General features: G+C 41.6%; 1 protein-coding gene across 11 annotated transcripts in view; it reads right to left on the bottom strand.

The window, feature by feature from the left end:
* The window catches only part of znf362a (zinc finger protein 362a), an 85,199-nt gene that overhangs the window by 12,463 nt on the left and 52,801 nt on the right, over window positions 1-19,935 (bottom strand). For 5 of the 11 annotated variants that reach the window (XM_088616764.1, XM_088616756.1, XM_088616760.1 and 2 more), the window contains 2 exons: window positions 17,144-17,492; window positions 7,093-7,317 (listed from right to left, as the gene is read on the bottom strand). In XM_088616764.1, the coding sequence (XP_088472890.1) occupies window positions 7,093-7,317; window positions 17,144-17,492 (574 nt within the window). The remainder of the gene's footprint in view (window positions 1-7,092; window positions 7,318-17,143; window positions 17,493-19,935) is intronic. The other 6 variants (XM_088616766.1, XM_088616758.1, XM_088616762.1 and 3 more) reach the window with 3 other exon arrangements.

Here is a 19,935-nt window from a genome sequence, read left to right as displayed (position 1 = left end):
TTCTCACGTCATGAAGACACTGGAGAGGCTGGTCTTATCCCACCTGAGACCCCTGGTCAGCTCATCACTGGACACCCTACAGTTTGCCTACCAGCCCAGTGTTGGTGTGAGGGATGCGATCATCTACATGCTGCAAAGGGCCTACTCACACCTGGACAGGGCTGGCAACACTGTAAGGATCATGTTTTTCGACTTCTCCAGTGCCTTCAATACCATCCAGCCCTTACTTCTAAGGAGGAAGCTGGAGGAGATGCAAGTCGATGCCTCCACGACCTCGTGGATCACTGACTACCTGACAGGCAGACCACAGTCTGTGAGACTTCAGAACTTTGTGTCTGAACAGGTAGTGAGTAACACAGGGGCACCTCAAGGGACAGTTCTTTCTCCATTCCTCTTCACCCTCTATACTTCGGACTTTAAGTACAACTCAAAGTCATACCACCTGCAGAAGTTCTCAGATGACTCTGCAATTGTGGGATGTATCAAGGGTGAGCAGGAGGAGGAGTACAGAGGACTGGTCAGCAGCTTTGTGGAGTGGTGTGGGATGAACCACTTGGAACTGAATGTAACAAAGACAAAGGAACTGGTGGTAGATTTCAGGAGGAAAAAGGTCAAACCTACTCCTGTCTACATCCATGGGAGTGGCGTGGAGATGGTGGACTCGTACAGGTACCTGGGAGTGCACATCGACGATAGACTGGAATGGTCTAAGAACATCGAGGCCATCTATAAGAAGGGACAGAGCCGACTTTACTTCTTGAGGAGGCTCAGGTCCTTCAATGTGTGTAGTAAGATGCTACATATGTTCTATCAGTCGGTGGTAGCGAGTGCCATTTTCTACGCAGTGGTGTGCTGGGGCTCTGGGATTAGAGCAGTGGATTCTAAAAGGCTGAACAAGCTCATCAGGAGAGCAAGCTCTGACATTGGGTCTGACCTGGACCCCTTGGAGGTAGTGGCTGAGAGGAGAATGATGTCCAAACTAGAGGCCATCATGGACAGCTTCTCCCATCCCCTCTATGACAGGCTTGCAGAAATGAAGAGCATGTTCAGCAATAGACTGATTCATCCACGGTGCAACAGGGAGCGCTACAGGAGGTAATGCTTGCCTTCTGCCATAAGACTGTACAACGCATCCACCTTGCGTCTGGGCAGAGGCAACATCGACAGTGACCTGTTTCTGGACTGAATGCATCTACACATCTACTGCTACATCTGTTCTCTTTCTTTTTCTTTTTCCCGTTTACAACCGTTTTTTGTGCAATATATGCCAGGGACCTGTGCAATACATTTATATCTATATTTATATCTATATCTACATCTATATTTATATTCATATGTGTGATACGATCTTTCTGTGTACTGTTCTGTTCTAGTTTGTTCTTTGTGTGTCCGGACTGTGAGTAACTCTTGTATTGTATTGTACGTATTGTACTATTATTATATAATTCGTTACACTGTGGCTGTGTTGTCTGTGTTAAGCTGCTGTTGCATTGCAATTTCCCTCACGGGATCAATAAAGTATCTATCTATCTATTAGTTTAAGAAGATTGTGTTTGTGACTTAAGTGAAGATCAGACCACATTTGTATGAGTACTTAATGAAAAAATTCAGGTAAATCCAAAGGGTCCACAAACGTCTTCTTGCAACTGTATATCTGGAAACTCTATAGTTTAAATTGGGACTGCAGTCCCAATTTCTCAGACTGGTTATTCAATCTTGGTAACAAAATAAATTAATTGAAGGTATAGAGAAAAATGGCAAATTTCAAGATCTTGTGCAAGTACTGTACATCGCCATGGTGAGGGACCAGGGGTTTAGGACAACTGGCGAGAGTGAGAATTCCCACGAACTGTGACATGAAGTGGCCCTTCCTGCTCAGTAGTCACTGTGATGAAATGCGATGTACGAGCAAATAAGTACAGGTTGTGCAGCAAATATTTCACCGCAGAAAGTTTCCAAGGTGAGCTGCATGCAGAGTTTACATCTAAGTTGTCAAACTGTCTCGAAATTGAGAGCAATATGCTCAAAGTACAATGTAGAAGTTTACAAATGCTACAAAGCAAAGTTTGGAGGAATGAGACGAAGTTGAAGAGAAGTAAAATATATTAGGATAGATATAACAGCGGTGTAAAATGGATGGAAACTAAAGAGATTCTTCTTGAAACAGAACAAATCTGGTTCTCCCAAAAGTGAGTATAGGATTTACTTAGGGATTACTCCAAGTAATTAGGGAAAAATATAGAGGAAAAGAAAGCACTTTATAAAAAATGAAAAGTTGTACAATGAAAGAAGGTATTAGCTTGGCCAAAAGAGTAACAACAAAAGAGCTGTTGGGGATGAAGTAAAATATAGCCATGACAACAACGGAATCTTCTAGAAAATCGAAGGAAAACAGCTGATACACTAAATTAATATTTCACTCAGTTTACTAAGGAAGAAGACAGCAACAAGTCTCAAGCAGCAGTAGGACAAAGTTCTGTATTAAACAGAATCATCATAAACGTTGAGAAGTATTTCAGGTACCAGAAGTACTTATGATAAATAAATACTCCAGGCCTAAAATGAGACTTTAATACAGACTCTTCAACAGCTGCTCAAGGAAGGGACTGCACAATTTTGAATGTAGAGTCGATCCATATGAAGGGTGAACTTAAAGTACTTACAGATCGATAACTAAATTGTATTATATGTCATATTATAGAAACAATTATTAGACCAAACTAAAGGATCACATACAAGCAAATCAGATACTTGGTAGTGGTCAACATGGTTTGAGAAAGGCTGGTCTTGCTTATTAAACATACTACAGTTTTTAGAACAAACAACAGTAATGGACACAAAGTATATAAGTATATAAGCCAGCAGCCATATCACCCTGCAACTCACAATTGGCAACCCACTGAAGCTAAGCAGGTTTGAGCCTGGTCAGTACCTAGATGGGAGACCTCCTGGGAAGCTATGGTTGCTGCTGGAAGAGGTGTTAGTGGGGCCAGCAGGGGGCGCTCACCCTGCAGTCCATGTGGGTCCTAATGCCCCAGTATAGTGATGGGGACACTATACTGTAAACAGGCGCCGTCCTTCGGATGAGACGTAAAACTGAGGTCCTGACTCTCTGTGGTCATTAAAAATCCCAGGGTGTTTCTTGAAAAGAGTAGGGGTGTTACTCCAGTGTCCTCGCCAAATTTCCCATTGGCCCTTACCAATCATGCCCTCCTAATAATCCCCATCTATGAACTGGCTTCAGTACTCTGCTCTCTTCCCCGCTGAGAGCTGGTGTGTGGGGAGCGTTCTGGTGCACTATGGCTGCCGTCGCACCATCCAGGTGTAGCTGCACAATGGTGGTTGTTGAGGGGGGTCCCCATTACCTGTAAAGTGCTTTGAGTGGAGTGTCCAGAAAAGTGCTATATAAGTTTAAGCAATTTTTATTCTTAACTCTCAAATAAGACCACTGTTCTTCCATTTCATATCAATGATGTATATATAGATCCTGACTAATTTCATAAACTAGTCATGTTTATAGATCATATAGGAGGATTAGAAAACACTTCAGAAGCAAACAAAAAAAAATTGAGATAATTCAGGATTGAGTAAACACCTTGCAGATGATGTGTAATGCAGACAAGTCCTGGGTTTGGCATGCAGGAAGTAAAACCATAATCCACAAATACAATTGAGGAAACACAAAGCAGAGCTAGGTATTTATGTTGGTAAAATAATGACATTTTTTACAACACAAACACAAATTTGGCACAAAACAATGTGGTGGGAGGTACTGTGTTATTCGAAGAGGGCCAACTTTACAGAGCTTCAGCATTGTACTTTTGTAACATTATCTGTCGTCACATTTATTTTTTTTCTGTCTGAAACAAAAGCAGCAATACTAGTTTCATTTCAAGTTTAAACAGCTCCAGTCTGTCATTGTTCTATTTCTAAAAAGCGTTGTTTTACTTTTAAGTTAAATGAATGTTTGTTCCTGCCTTGCCTCCATTGTATTTTTACTAGCACTTACAATAGTAATGCTGTGTAATTAACGTTTATTGTTTAAAAGATGTTCTCAGGTTGCATCCAAGCATTTGCAAACAGTATTAGCATTGTATTCAAATTAGTGTTAAAATTCCACAGAGGTGTGTTTTCTTTTGTTTTAGTACTGTTTGTTAAACAGTAACTTGAATGTTGTCTTGCGGCTGGGGATTCACCCAGTCACAATTGGTTTTTGTTGCTGTGGTAACCATTAATATAAAAACATTATCTCTTGGACACCTGAAATCAAACAAATCACATGAGTTTGAAATAAGGGAAAGTAACAACATTTCTCATTTTTGCACCAGTAGATTGAGAACAATAATTACATCTTTTTAGCAATTTCAAGATTTCTATTATTTAAAGTTGAGTGGTTACAGTCAACTTCCAGCAGATCTTTTTATTGGGAAAGTGTATAATATCGTTATCTACGTAATCCACTGTTTGTCTTGATTGAACTGAACAGGCCTTTGCTCGGCGCTTGTGAAATAGCAAGTAATACATGAAACAAATACTTATGGGGATAATCAGAAACAGTGGCTGAAAACCGTGCATATTGCATAAAAAATAATGTATAATTAAGGAGAATCAAGCTGGAGAACAGTCTAAGCTCTGTCAGTAATAAACGGCTAATTTTCTCTCAGTCTCTCGACTTAAAATACAGAGTCTGTAATGTGTCCCAGGTAATATCATAAGTCTTGTTTTGGCTGTGGATCCTTCTTCAGCCTTCACACCCACAGAAGACGCCTCATGAGGCAGAGTGGTGGCTCTGTGGCTCAGGATCTGCGCCTGTGGCTGGAAGGCTGCCGGTTCATATCCTGCGGTTGGGAGAGGAATCCTCCTCCGTTGGGCCCCTGAGCAAGGCCCTTAACCCTAGCTGCTCCAGGGGTGCCGTATAAATAGCTGACCCTGTGCTCTGACCCCATGCTTCTCTCTCCCTGTCTTTGTGTCTCATGGAGAGCAAGTTGGGGTATGTGGAAATACCCCACATACCTCCTAATACATTCCTAATACAAGATTCCTAATACAAGAAATTGTTTATGGCCAATAAAGTGATCTTATCTTATATTATTACCTGTAAAGAGTGGAGTGTCCAGAAAAGTGCTTTATAAGTGTAAGGAATTATTATTACTAATATTATTAATTATTAGAGGGGTTCCAGTTATACAGCTTTAAACATCTGGACATGCCGCTACAGCTGTTTAAATCTTACTTGTAAGATTTCTATTTGTGGTGAATACCTTGAACTGTTTTCTGTAGGGAAAACACTGACATGGGGCCCTCTGTGCCTCTAAACCCTCTCCACAAATTAACAACCTCTGGACACTAAAAACATTTTTTGGTTGCAGCCTTGCCTGACAGTCTTATGATCCCAGGCAGAAGTCCATGGAAAATAACTCTCCATTCCTACAGTCCCAGTCCAACTAGTGCATATCGACAGTCTGAAGGCTGCAGTTACTATTAGTGCTTAGTTGCAAAGAAAACAATGCCAAAGAAAAACGTATTTCCATCTCCATGACAGACCAAGGCCAAACCTATGTTACCCAATTGTTCTGGTTCTTCCTACCATTGATGGCGCCCTTACACCTCTTACTATGCAGCAAACTGCACAATAAAAAAATGAAAGAAAAGAGAGACTGTACACAATGTCAGGATGCTTACTTATGGAAAGCAATAAAAAGCGCAAAAAGAACATTAGGGAATATAGATACAAGTGTAGAAGGTGACTGAAAGAATGTTAAGATTTACAATACACTAGGAGGACCACATTGCAAAATCTGTGTCCAATTTTGGGTCACCCAAAGAAAAGAAAACAACACTGCTCTGAAATTAGTTCATAGAACAGCCAACAGATACGCTCCCAGTGTTAAAGGCCGAAAGAACTGAGGTGTTTAACTTTGATGAGAGGAGACTACAAGCAGACCAGTTTCAAATGTTTAAAACCATAAAGGACAAGTGTATTACTTCAAACTCAAATAGCAAAACACAAGCCAGAGGTGTCATGCTCATCTCTCTGGATGACCAGGGCATGATATCTCACAGCAGCCAGCCACAACTCATTCAAGTGCTGGTTACCATGATAACTATTTGACTGGAGCCCTGGACCACCTGGAGGCAATGACTTACCACGTCCACCTCAGGTGTTTCACTCTTCAGGAGCTGTGATCTGGCAGTGCTCAGGAACTCTGTCAAAGAGTTAGCTAGGTCTCAAGCGGTGTTCCAATTTTATGAGTTCTCACTCTGTTTGCCTCCTGGATTCTGGGCCCTGCTTCACCCTGACTTCAATATCTGGATTCTTCTCTGGTGCTCTGTGCTGTGTCTCTTGGTTTTGAACTTTGCTTGCCCTGGTTTATGTCTATGGACTGTTTACCTGGACCATACTGGCCAATGCTCACCTTCACTGAGCCTGTCTGTCTCCACTACTGGCAGCAAACACTGTGCCTCCTGCTCAGGCTACAGTTTGTCCGTATTTATCTGCCTGCTCTTGTATTAATTTCATGAATGCGTTACCACCTCCAGCAGTGACATGACAACTTCCTAGAATAAATGCTTTTAACAATTTATCTCCTGCAGGTTAAGCTGCATATTAGTAGCCTGTCATCAGGAAACGCATAGCAAGTGTTGTACTTTCATGATTTCACATAACGTCTACGCAGAACTTGTAACATCCTGTTTCGTGAATGCTGCGTTCTGGCAAAATGCCATATAAGGAGGTCTTTTCTGTTAGACCAGCATAAGAATGGAAAGGACTGAGTCGACAGTTAGCAAGTCATATGATGTATGTGCTAATACTTTATTTGTTACACTGTATGAAAAGACTAACTTTATAACCGTTCAGAGAGACTAGCTTTTGCAAGCTGCTCTCCCGTGTGCACACGGATAAACAGCTCTTCTTTCACCAACATCCAAATTCTGACATTTTAATGTTTCTTCACTTATATGCTTAATAATGACACACAGACAGTTAAAACACCTGCAGACATTGGGAAAGTGTAAGGCTGCCCATTTGAAAATGTTGCTGTTTATCTGGACAGCAACCCCAAGGAATGGGGGGGAACATGGTGCCCTCACCTGGTGTGCTGCTGCAGGTGCGACAGCTGACGGAAGGACTTCTCGCAGTAGGAGCAGTGGTAGGGTTTGACGCCCAGGTGGATCCGCAGGTGCTGGGCCAGGTAGGAGGCATTGGCGAAGGACTTGGAGCAATGTGGGCACTTGTGGGGCTTGGCCTCCGTGTGCGACTTAGAGTGGATCTGCATCTCCGACTTGGTGAAGAAGGTCAGGGGGCACACTTTACACCTGCAGGAACACAAGTGACAACCCACCCCCGGCAGCTGTAAGTGATGACATAAACCCGAGCCTGCCCCGCAGCTGTGGACGTCGCGCCGAGCTCTGCCCGAGTTCTAGACAGCCCACAGCCCTGCAGGTCTCACAAGCAGCTTGATCTGGGCTTTGTCAAGCAGTCAGTTGATCCAAATCAGTCATTCATCAGAAACCAGAAGACCCTGTGGCTCTCCAGATCCCTGAACTGTATAATTTGACCATATAACTGATAATCCCACCCTCATGTCAAAACTTCATTCAAAATGTTCAAATTCCAACCCACCTAAAGGAAAACATTTAAGTTATCTTTTTCTTTACAAGCTGTTGATTGAGATATCACGAACCATGTGACGAAATATGGTCAAGGTAGGAGACATGAGAGCCTGACCAGAGTGAAAGCATGGAAGATAGATTGCAAGTTTCAAGGGATGCTGAAAGATCCTTGCACTGTTCAAGGTTCAAGGTACAAGTAAAGTTCAGAAAAGAATGACAGATTTACCTGCTAGTCATTGAACACATAACTCAGCCTACTCAGCCCTTAGCCTCAATCCTGTAGCTTGGGGACATTATCTATTAGTAGCAAAACTAATTACAAACCTAAAATCAAGCTAAATTACAAAATGAAATCCATTATTCTATAAGAGCTTCCGAAGGCCTCGACAGTCAATTGTGCTAGTCCAAGTCAGGCTGGATCTGTGATCATCTCTGAGAGAGCCAGGTTCAAGCTTGGGTCATGTCACTACCCGACTGTGACTGAGAATCCCCAAGTGGCAACATGCAATTGGCTGAGCGCTGAGAGGGGCTGGGACTGGGCTAAGTCAGCCAGGGCTCTCTTAGCTCCTGGCAATACAGATTCCTGCAGCTGCCAGCTAAACCTGCTGCACACTCTTGTGTGGCCTGTGATCTGTTAAAAGAAGATCGGTACCTAGGTGGACAGGGCAGAGGAGTCGTTTATACCACAATGCAACAGCTCGGTGAAGTTTCATTCCTAAAATACAATGCAAAAGTTTTTTTAACAAACTTCTGCAAATAGTAGTTAAGGTTTTGCCTTCTCTGTGGCCGGAGAGACCCACTGACACAAACATTCCCATTCCAATTTTAGTTTTAGAAAAAACTCTCAATTGTTTTTAAGGAAGAAGAACAACAAAACTTCCAGATCTTATAACTACTATTTTGGTTTCAGTACATTACTGGAAGCATTTTTACATGCTGCACAAATAGCACCCAAGTTTGGAGAGAGAGCTTGTAGATGAACAGGCTCTTTCTTTGCTTGGCTGGATCTGTTGTTAGAATAATGCAGTGATGAAAAAAGGTTGCGGAATTTAGCTTGAGCATTTTTAGAGCGGAAATCATGCAAGCTTAAAATTGATTCAGCCAGAGGAATTGATGAATGTACACACTAACAAATGTTTGTCTTTAAAGCACAGCCTATTGGCAAGAAGCAAAACACATTTTCCTGCAGAAAAATTGATTCCTAGGATAATCCCTAATCAGACTTGAGCTGCCAATGAAAAGGTAAAAAAAAAAGCAACCATGAACAGAGTTCTGCTAGTCATATTATCCTGAACACTGGCGTATCAATAACCAAGCTGCTGAAAATGTACGCTCATCTGGGTGAACGTTTTCTGCTTTACAAAGAAGTTAAATACAGAAGGGTCTTGACATTCGTGTGGATTCATTATAGAGAACTGTCGCAAATAGCCAAATTCACATTAACTAAGTCCGCCCCAATACCTTTGCTTAATGTACTACAGTATATAGTATGTATGGTTAAAAAGCACGTATCCCTCCTCTATATGATGATTAAAGTGCTAACACCTAGGAAGAGGTGTTAGTGGGGCCAGCAGGGGACGCTCACCCTGCGGTCTATGTGGGTCCTGATGCCCCAGTATAGCGACGGGGACACTATACTGTAAACAGGCGCCGTCCTTCGGATGAGACATAAAACTGAGGTCCTGACTCTCTGTGGTCATTAAAAATCCCAGGGCATTTCTCGAAAAGAGTAGGGATGTAACCCCGGCGTCCTGGCCCAATTTCCCATTGGCCCTTACCAATCATGGCCCCCTAATAATCCCCCTCTATGAATTGGCTTCATTACTCTGCTCTCCTCCCCGCTGATAGCTGATGTGTGGTGAGCGTTCTTGCGCACTATGGCTGCCGTCGCACCATCCAGGTGGGGCTGCACACTGGTGGTGGTGGAGGGGAGTCCCCATTACCTGTAAAGCCCTTTGAGTGGAGTGTCCAGAAAAGTGCTATATAAGTGTAAGCAATTATTATTATTATTAATGCATTGGACTAATTAAAATACACTGATCAGTTAAAACATCAATAATCACAGACTTATAGTAATCAGGTAAAATAAACAACATGAATCCCTCCTCTACGTGCAGTGGATGCCTGCACTTTCTCTCTCTGTCTGCCATTAGCTCACCCCAGTGTAAAGGAATGGGCAATAAAACTGTCAGTGAGCCTGTAATGTCATCTCCAGCCGGCAACACAAAACCGCAAGCTTTCATTTACACGTTGAGATAGGGATGATGGTAGTTGGTATTTGGTCAACAGGCAGGTGGAGGCTCACTCGCGAGCTAGATTTTTTCACGTGATCCGAGTCTCATCTTGGGCTGATTTGAAAGTTGCACTTTCCCTTTGGCTCAATTTCATCCTGCTCTGCTTTTCTTCCATCTAAAACTCTGTCGGCCAGAAGGAATGGCGAATAAGCAAATCTGTGAATGGTAAATTTGCAGATGTCAAGACCCTACTGTACATTCATAACTTTTTACAGTCATGCAGAAACTACAGCTTAAAAGTATTTTGTATTCTTGAGTTAATAGACATATTGCTTATGTGAGACCCAAAGTGTTCTGTCATTTCGAAAGCAAAATCTGTTTACTAACATGTTTTACATTCAGTATTCAGATAACAGTAGAAACAAACAAAAAAGCACAAACTATTTAAGTGTTCAACTGGTTTGACCTCTTTTATTAGTACAAGTGGCTTTCATCTAAAAAGGACAGAGACACATTGTGCATGGTTGTACAACTCGTGGTGCCATGTTAACTGGAAGTCCTAAAAAAGGCTTTGCTGTGAACACTTTTCCATTAGTTTTTCTACTTGTTAATTGACAGAGCTATACTTTGATCTACTCTGAGAGCAAAGTCCAGTTGGGGCTGCATTCCTCAGAAAGCTCTGGAGGCAATTAGCTGCAGCTCTCAGTCACCTTACCAGTTTCAGGAAGACAACTGCTCAGGTAAGACTTTGAAAAGTAGGAAGCAGAGCTTCCTGTGTAAGTCAGTGAAGGGCTATGTCCCAAATGAGGCACTAAGCTCTAATCCCTTCCTCCAGGTCCATTCTTCCGTATATCTACACACTTCATACATAGAATACATATGTATCTAAAATAAAATATTATGAGCTTTAAAACTGTAGAAAATCTAAATTTTACCAACACAACTTCACTCCACTTTGATAGGTTAGAAAATGAAAGGTCAATATTCTGCAAAGGAATTTGGGGTAATTCCTTTCAACTAAGTCAAATAGGGAAGCCCTGGAAATTAAAAAGCACTTTCAGAAATCACACTCAGAAATGCACCAAAATTGTAGCACTAATCTTGCATCTTGTCACGAATGTGAACCCTGCAGGGTAAATACTGTACTCCCCCTGTAATCCAACACTCAGTTGCCCAAAAAAAAACCTCTTGAAAGTCAGAGCTGGTATAAAACTCACTATGACTCGTATTCAACAGATCTTGTTTCAGAATTGGGTGTATTTTCCTACAGTGGTTTACAAAGCAAAAAGGACTTTCAATATTTTCTGCTTCGTTCCCTTAAGAAGAAAGACAGTACTCACTTTCCAAACCCCAATTACAGCAATTACAGGAAGGAGTGGGGTGATTTCACACCCCTTCTGCACAGAATACTGGGTGTGTAGCTGCCTGCAGATCTTTGCACTATTTAAAGGAGTGGGTTTACAAGCCAAGCATGTGGAAGTGTCTAATATAGAGGCTTAAACCCAGGGTATGGAGAAGAAACCTGCAAGTGCTTTGCATCACTTCTGCAGAGCACAGACTTTCAGCTTTAATGACACCCGTTATTAAACTGTACGAATCTCACCTGCTCTCATTAAAGTCTCACATACAGCTCCTGCTGACAGACACAGCCATCCTGCCATCCAAGTTGAGGCTTTGGTCGCTAAATGCATGAAATGTGTGATTTCCTTTCTGGCAACCAAAAGCATTCACTGCACCAGAGCTCCATCCCTGCCTGTATTCTTGTAGAATCAGAGGTTACTTTAATTTGCACCCTGTGCATTTTCCTTGCCATTTTCATACATGTGTGCTTTTAGAATTGAATCCTTTCGAAGACCGATAAAAACACCCCTTTTGTTTTAAAACGCCACTTCTTTACCCCAAAGGTCGTAGGTGTACAGAGCATGTCACCCAGCCATGTGGTTGAAGCCGATACCTCGTTTCCTGCCTTCCTTTAAGAAATGGTCTGATGATCCTTGGATCAATGAACTACAAATTACCAAATGGGCCAGATGAGCTAAATAATAAATAGCCTCAAGACGTTTGAAACCTTTCTTATATTCGCAAACATAATGGTAACAGCTTGCAAATCCTTATAAATATGCACATGCCAGCACACGCACTGATACGAGATTATCAGTTAACGGAGAACTACAGTGCAATTTTTATATTTTGGGGTTAGAAAGAATGAGCTTTCATGAGTGCATTTTTAAAATAAAAACAAAATGGAAAAAGATTGTAGTAACCCCAACTTGCATAAAAATAGACTACATTCCCAGGTATGTGCAGCGCCATATTCTGTGATTCAGAAAGAGGCAGCAAACCTTCCAGTGACGTGAAGCAGCCCTATTACACTGTAAACAAGCGAGCTTGTGAATCCATCCTTTTTAATCATATACAATTTCGCAGTTAATCCAATAGAACTGCTTTCAACTTTTAGACAGTTTTGCTGACAAATATTACATGTAGATCACATTGGAACATTTCTGCGGTGAAATATCTGCTGCATAACCTGTACTTATTTGCTCATATATCACATTACATTAGTTATTACAGTGACTAGAGAGCAGGAACAGCCAGGTCACAATTCATGCAAACTTGAATACGAGTTTCCGACAACTGGGTGACTTATAGTACCTTCACAAAGCTCAATCATTTGTGCTTAATTCAAAATTTTGAAAATATTTCTATAACATCAATGCATTTATTTTGTTACAGAGATTGAATTAAGAAATTGGGACTTCAGTTTTCCTTTAAGTAGAACTATCCTGGGTGAAAACTGCTCCACAATCCCTAATCCCCGAGGAACGATCTAGGAATTTAAGAAAACAGACAGGAGGCTGGTCAACCTCCTGTCTGTTTGACCTGGTCATTTGGTAGCTAATTTAGAAAGCTGGAAGTTTTTGTTTTTAATCTTACTGCTGGCCTGTTGTATCCTCTCACTGCCACCTTCCATAGCGTTGGAATAGCTCATCAAATCCAGGAAAGACTTGTTCTTAAAGCCCAATATTATCACTATTGCATGGGATCATTAATAAAACCTAATTTAGCTAAGGTAAGGTCATGTCATGTCATTTTCCAAACCGCTTTATACCATACAGCGTTGTGAGAAGCTGGAGCCTACACGGGAAGCAATGAGCGCAAGGCAGGGTACAACCTGGATGTGGCACCAGTCCATTGGCAAATTTAGCTAAGGTGTAATGCTTAAATTATCATTTCAGTTTAAGTGAGACCTTAATGGACATATTATAATTAACTAACAAACACTACACAGGTTTTGGAACGTCTTGTTGTAAAAATATAGAGTACACCAGAAATTATAAAGAATGAATTGACCAAGTTAATCTGGTGTTGGTCTATTGTGGAAGCAAAGCTCTCTACAATAAGAGATGATATGGTTTGGAAGACAATGGGATTCGCTTCACAGGAATACAGTCTATGTCTAAGTGGCTTTCAGTTCCTTCTTTCACTTCCAAGATCCAGGAGTGAAAACTAAACGATTGGTATCAGGTTGTGCCCAATGTGCCTCAATTCATACAGGCAATCAGTTCTGATTCAAGGAGCAGCGTCTTTCCCTGACATCAGTACAGAGAGGCTCTGCTCAACACTGAACAGGGTGACTTAAGCTAAACCAACCCCAGTAACACAGACCTGAACCAGCAATATTAAGACTGTAAATCAGGGGATCCTAACTCAAGACCAGGAACTATATTTTGACTATATTTTGTTAGAGCTGAGTTCTTATTCACAGACTAAGCCATTTCATTGACTTGTAATTTGTGATAAAGAAATTGTAATTTATTGGAACAAGTAATACGTTTATACTTACACACCTGAAGAAGGCTCCACTTCCGAAACGTTGTGTTCTCTTTCTTCTTTTTTTCAGCATGGAATAAACCTATTACTTGTTCCTTTGCAGCCTACGCATGCTGACGCAGCTACCCACTTGTAATTTATTGGTCCTGCACCAAGTTTTGAGGTTTTCGAAATCCCTTCATTCACCTCTCGCTGTTAAATTGACATTAAGAGCTATGAAGAGCTGCTGCTTCAGAAATGAGAGAGCAAACTCTCAAATGCACATCGAGAAGAGTCTTGAGAAGCTGTGTGCTGAAGCAGTTGGAAACAATAAGGAGGGTATGGGTGCTGAAACAGTTTAAAACAGCTGATTCAAAGGGGAAATACAGTCCGGATAAAAACATCTCGGTGACAAAATAAATTAGTTAACGGTATAGTACAAGATCGTGAATTTTGTGTAGTTGCCATAATGTCGCAGACTGCCGGTTTTGCCAAAGACAAGAGCGAGAGTTCACTCGCATTGCGATAGAACATGACCCTTCCTGCTCGCTATTCCCTGTAAGCAAAAGGGGAATCTTGGTCTTCAAACAACTTTAATCCTTTTTTGGCTTTTGCAACTCATGTATATTTTTTAAATGATGGCTCACTGTCTAGCATATGTCTGTGAAGACCTGTGGTCAAAACTGAGGATCAGATCAGAAAGTCAAACTCTTTAGTTGTCCATGGGATATTCAATTAGCCATGAGATGGGTAATAAACATGGGCAGTGATGTTGGAATCATCAGCTAATTTCTCACAAGATTCAGTGCGATGTACGAGCTGCAGAAATGTTTAAATGTGATCTGCATGCAGAGGTAAGAAGAAAGTAGTATTTGTCAGCAAAACCATCTCAAAGTTGATATACTGAATTCAATTAATTTGCACTCATTCAGATCAGCAGTCTAGATAATGTATCTAAAATATGTCTCCTTGTATGTGTCAGTTTAATAACAGTTTAGAAACTAATGAATACAATAGGAATATTTGTTGTAAAGCATGTGTTTTATTGCAACACAATTTTTGTTGCTTTTGACTTTACAAGATTATGAAGCCTGACCATTCATAATAAGGAAAATATTTTCATTTCAGATACTGAACCAAAACTTGTGCTCCTACCAGGTGCCATTTTTGCCCATATAAAGCGACCAATGAAAAGAGAACGCAATGAGAGGGTGACATCAGTGCTCGAGAGAAAAACAGAAAACAATCTTCACGATTTACGTGATCATTTATATCGGAATTATGTTTAAGACCTAAGTTAAGATGTGCACTAAATATGGTTTTACTGTACGACTAAGAGCGATATTTCTATTGGATTGAAAGATTCACAAGCCTGCTTGTTTACAATGTAAAAGGCCACTTCACGTCACTGGAAATTTTGTTGCCTCATTCTGATTCGTAGACAATAACGGCAATCCGGCGCAGCACATACCTGGAGTTTTCAGCCACTTTGTGATGTAGACTGGAGGTTGTACACATTACTGTGTACTTTGTACTTTCAATGTGATTTGCAATGCACTCAATGCCGATTCTTTAAAAACCCCAAAACGTAAAATAGCATTGCGGTTCCTCTTTAAGAGCTCAGCAAGAAAGAAGTGTCCCCACACCGAGCTTGAAAGTCATCCCTACAGGGCTAAAACCTCTGCTCCAGGAAAGGGTCAATCAGAAACAGTTTCCTTTTTACTTCTGCAGAATTAAGTCTATGCAGATATACTGTACCTGCAGCAAGGATTTTCAAGTTACAGCCAAGACGGACCAGTTCTGACTTTGAACTCAGAAGCCAAGATCAGAAGAAAGGTAACATGTAGGAAGAGACTGATGTCTCTCAGTAGCTACGGTGCCAAAAACATCACACCTAACTCGCGTGTTGATTTATGACCATTTAAATCGCAGACCAGAAAGCAAAATTATGCAACCACTACACAGATTAAAAAAGAGAAAAAGAAAGAAAAACAGGCATTATACCATTATACCACAGCCAGCTTATTTCCCAAACAACAGCAAAATTCATTCCAAGGTTAAGTGTAAGCACAGGCTTGCTACATACAGATGGGAACACATGCAAAAAAGATCCTTTTCCAGAGGGAAAATATCTTCTTTGTTGCCAAAGGAATTGAGAAGGCATGCCAGAAAAAGCAGACTGAGCATCCAGATTGTGGAGTACTAATTCAGACAAATAATGTAGCCCTATTCCATAAGTCTGTGCTTTTAATCAGAAATGGTTAAGCATTGTAGCTATTGAAGGAATAAAGGCTTATTCATTCAGTGACCTGAAGTACTTTTCAACCTTCATACTCAGTAATACTATTTATTGTGGCTCAGAGCTCCAGCCCTCTAGGGAAAAAAAAACACTTTCAAGTACATTTTGTATCAGTCTGCTTAAAAATCTGAAAACAGCTGCCTGAAAAACAAACCTAAGTATTGTTTTTCTCTGTCATCACCTTGTGAAACATTCCCACGCAAGTAAGGAAAAATCGTCAACAAATTTCCCTCCAGGGTAGCAAACATCTCATTATATAATTAAAAGAAAACAGATGACTGATTTTATATAAGGCCAGTCTAGTTTGAATGAAGATACTAACACCAAAAACAAGGCACTTACTAAACATCAATCAAACATTTTTGCATTAATCCACATACAGATTTTCACCTATATGAAATGTTTAAATTAAATCAAGGGATCTAATTCTTGCTAGGTCTTACTAGTAACAATTGAGTCGATGATTCACAATATTCCAATTAGAATATTGTAACTGCGATCAAATTAGCAAGTGGGTTGTTTGTTTAGTTAATTTAAAGATTACTGTGCAAAGAACTGGGAAAGGCCTTCAACTCTCAGGGAAAAGAGTTTGTGTACCTGAACAAACTATTTACTTAATTGATCTATAACTCTCAATTGTGGCTTCCAGACTTTAAAACCTCTCAACTTAAAGTGACCTAAGACACCAAATAGGTTGGAATTCTTCAGGAACAGGGCTGAAGATTGTTGGGTTTACAGCAGCTTTTGGTTTTCATTCCAACCAAGATCTCAATGACTTAACCGATGCCATCACTGGTGTAATTACTGAAAAGTAATGTGATTCTTAGCGTCTGGCAGAAATGAACTGTTAATTCTGAGGGCCCTGGACTCTACAGGATAAGCTCTGGTCCCTAGCCAGGTGAATCATTTCTTGTTGTTTCTATTTTGGAATCCATTACATCCACCCTGATTTCTGTCACAGATTAATTTGGTTCTAAAAGCTAGAAATTAGGGGTCTCTGCTGAGATAATCAGCAGAGGGGGACACAAGCGCCCAGCAGACCAGAACAGAAAAGGTCATCTTATTCCCAGAGGACTGGAGAAGCCTTGACCCAAAGAACAAAGGCAAACTTAAAAAAAAACGGGAAATGGCAAAATTCAGGAAGTGAATCACGGTATTGTGTACTCTGTAAGTGGTACTCTACCGCTTATTTTCCAACCTGTACGTTTTCCCCTCTTTCGCGGCGATGGTGACGGTGGACTGGTCCGTGCCGGAGGCCAGGATGGGGTACGGGACGACCAGCAGGGGGCCCGACGGGCTCTCGGCCTTGATCTTCTTCCGGCCGCGCTCCCCCTTGGGCGGCGGCCCCAGCAGGCCCGACAGGCCCCCGCTCTTGGCCGGCTCCATCCCCGGGCCGCTGGCCAGCCCCGAGCTGACGTTGGGAGAGGAGGCTCCGCCCAGGCGGCTCTGGCTGCTGGAGGTGGGGGTGGTGGGGGTGATGGCCTCCGAGGTGTTATTCTGGCTGCCCGTGCGGGATGACAGGGCCAGGCCTGCTGGGAAGAGAGTTGGGGGACAAAGACGGCGTCACGCCTCCTGGCCTCCAAATAAATAACACAACATCGTAACGGCTTTCCCCTGTGGGGAAGCTGCCCCTTGAGGCAATTTTACATGACGTTTCCCACAGAAGAAGGATGTCTTGGCTTACAGAAATAGAAGAAAGTTTACAACAAAATCAGGCCATTAACCCCTCAGGGTCATTTTCCTGTTTATAGTGTAGTTCACCCACTGTGTCAGGATGAATTTCCACCTCATGATATGGCAGATATCATGATATGTTTTCTAGCTTTGGTTGAGAATTTAAGCTACAAGTGAAAAGTCATGCAGTCCCTTAAACACGATTATAAGCAATTATTCAATTCAAGGATGCTATCGAGATTACAGGACGCAAAATGTGATTAGAGTTTCACTACTTTGCTTATTTTAAAAAATCCGTCAATAATCCTTTCTAAATAGTATCTCAGATAGTACTTCCAACAGACACTGTTAAAATGGTTAGATCAGCAGCTATTTTGGCTCTAAAACGTTTTACTGTGCGCTTAAGTCATGTGCCCAGTATGTCAAGTAATGTTGGCTTATGCCAAATATTTTTGATTTAGTTGATATTGAATTTTGTAGATGTTTACTTAATTTAATTCATTGCATTCATACTTTTCTTTCCAAAAATCGACACACAACCATTTGCTTGGCTTCTGCTATTCAATCATTCCGTCTCCCCGATCATTCATATCTTTGACCAATTTATACATTTAATCCCTTGCATTTATGGCCAGCAGCCATTTCACTGTGCAACTCACAACTGGCAGCCCATTAAAGCTCAGCGGGTGTGAGCCTGGCCAGTACCTGGATGGGAGACCACCTTGCAAAAACTAAGGTTGCTGCTGGAAGAGGTGTTAGTGGGGCCAGCAGGGGGTGCCAACCCTGTGGTCTTTGTGGGTCCAAATGCCCCAGTATAGTGCCGGGGACACTATACTTTAAAAAGGCGCCATCCTTTGAATTGGTAAAACCAAGGTCCTGACTCTCTGTGGTCATTAAAAATCCAAGGGCGTTTCTCAAAAAGACTAGGGGTGTAACCCCAGCGTCCTGGCCAAATTTCCACATTGGCCCTTATCAATCATGGCCTCCTAATACTCCCCATCTCTGAACTGGCTTCATCACTCTGCTCTCCTCCCCACTGAGAGCTGGTGTGTGGTGAGCGTTCTGGTGCACTATGGCTGCTGTCGCATCATCCAGGTGGATGCTGCACATTGGTGGTGGTGGAGGGGATCCCCATTACCTGTAAAGCGCTTTGAGTGGAGTGTCCAGAAAATAGCTACTGTATATGTGTAAAGAATTATTATTATTTATATAGCACTCTTCATCCTAAAGGATCCCACAACACTTTACAAATAGGAGGGAATCAGCCCCACCTGAGTGACCTACAGCAGCCACTCTGTGCCATCAGTCACACTGCACAGCAGACCAGGCAGAGCAGAGCTACCTCATCGCCACCTGAAGCAAGGGGGAGCTGGCAGGACTGAGCAATGTAACATCCCATGTAAGAAAGCAGTAGTATTTTCAAAACGGTAGTTTTCCTATAGTTAAAACCAAACTCATTACTGCAAACAAAAACTACTGCAACCGCTAATTAATTATCAATTCGATTAAACAATACTGTACCATAATTCTGCATAAGACAGTGCAAAAACCTGATATTGGAAGGGAATAATTTTATTTTAGAAAACTGCATGGTCAGAATGTATGCTATTCCATTAAATAAAGCAAGCAAATTGACCAATTTGATACATCAGCAGTTACCACATTAAGATGGATTTGATCAGCAGCTATGTGGATTGATGTCAGTCCAGCTTTAGAAATACAGTGCCTTGCGAAAGTATTCGGCCCCCTTGAACTTTTCAACCTTTTGCCACATTTCAGGCTTCAAACATAAAGATATAAATTTTTTATTTTATGTGAAGAATCACCAACAAGTGGGACACAATTGTGAAGTGGAACGAAATCTATTGGATTTTTGAAACTTTTTTAACTAATAAAAAAATGAAAAGTGGGGCGTGCAAAATTATTCGGCCCCCTTGCGTTAATACTTTGTAGAGCCACCTTTTGCTGCGATTACAGCTGCAAGTCGCTTGGGGTATGTCTCTATCAGTTTTGCACATCGAGAGACTGAAATTCTTGCCCATTCTTCCTTGCAAAACAGCTCGAGCTCAGTGAGGTTGGATGGAGAGCGTTTGTGAACAGCAGTTTTCAGCTCTTTCCACAGATTCTCGATTGGATTCAGGTCTGGACGTTGACTTGGCCATTCAAACACCTGGATACGTTTATTTGTGAACCATTCCTTTGTAGATTTTGCTGTATGTTTGGGATCATTGTCTTGTTGGAAGATAAATCTCCGTCCCAGTTTCAGGTCTTTTGCAGACTCCAACAGGTTTTCATCCAGAA

The sequence above is a fragment of the Lepisosteus platostomus genome, chromosome 23 (genome assembly GCF_059453375.1).
Source record: "Lepisosteus platostomus isolate fLepPlt1 chromosome 23, fLepPlt1.hap1, whole genome shotgun sequence".
NCBI lineage: Eukaryota > Metazoa > Chordata > Actinopteri > Semionotiformes > Lepisosteidae > Lepisosteus > Lepisosteus platostomus.
Note: the sequence above shows the minus strand (reverse complement) of the source record. Positions and strands in the feature narration are given on the sequence as shown.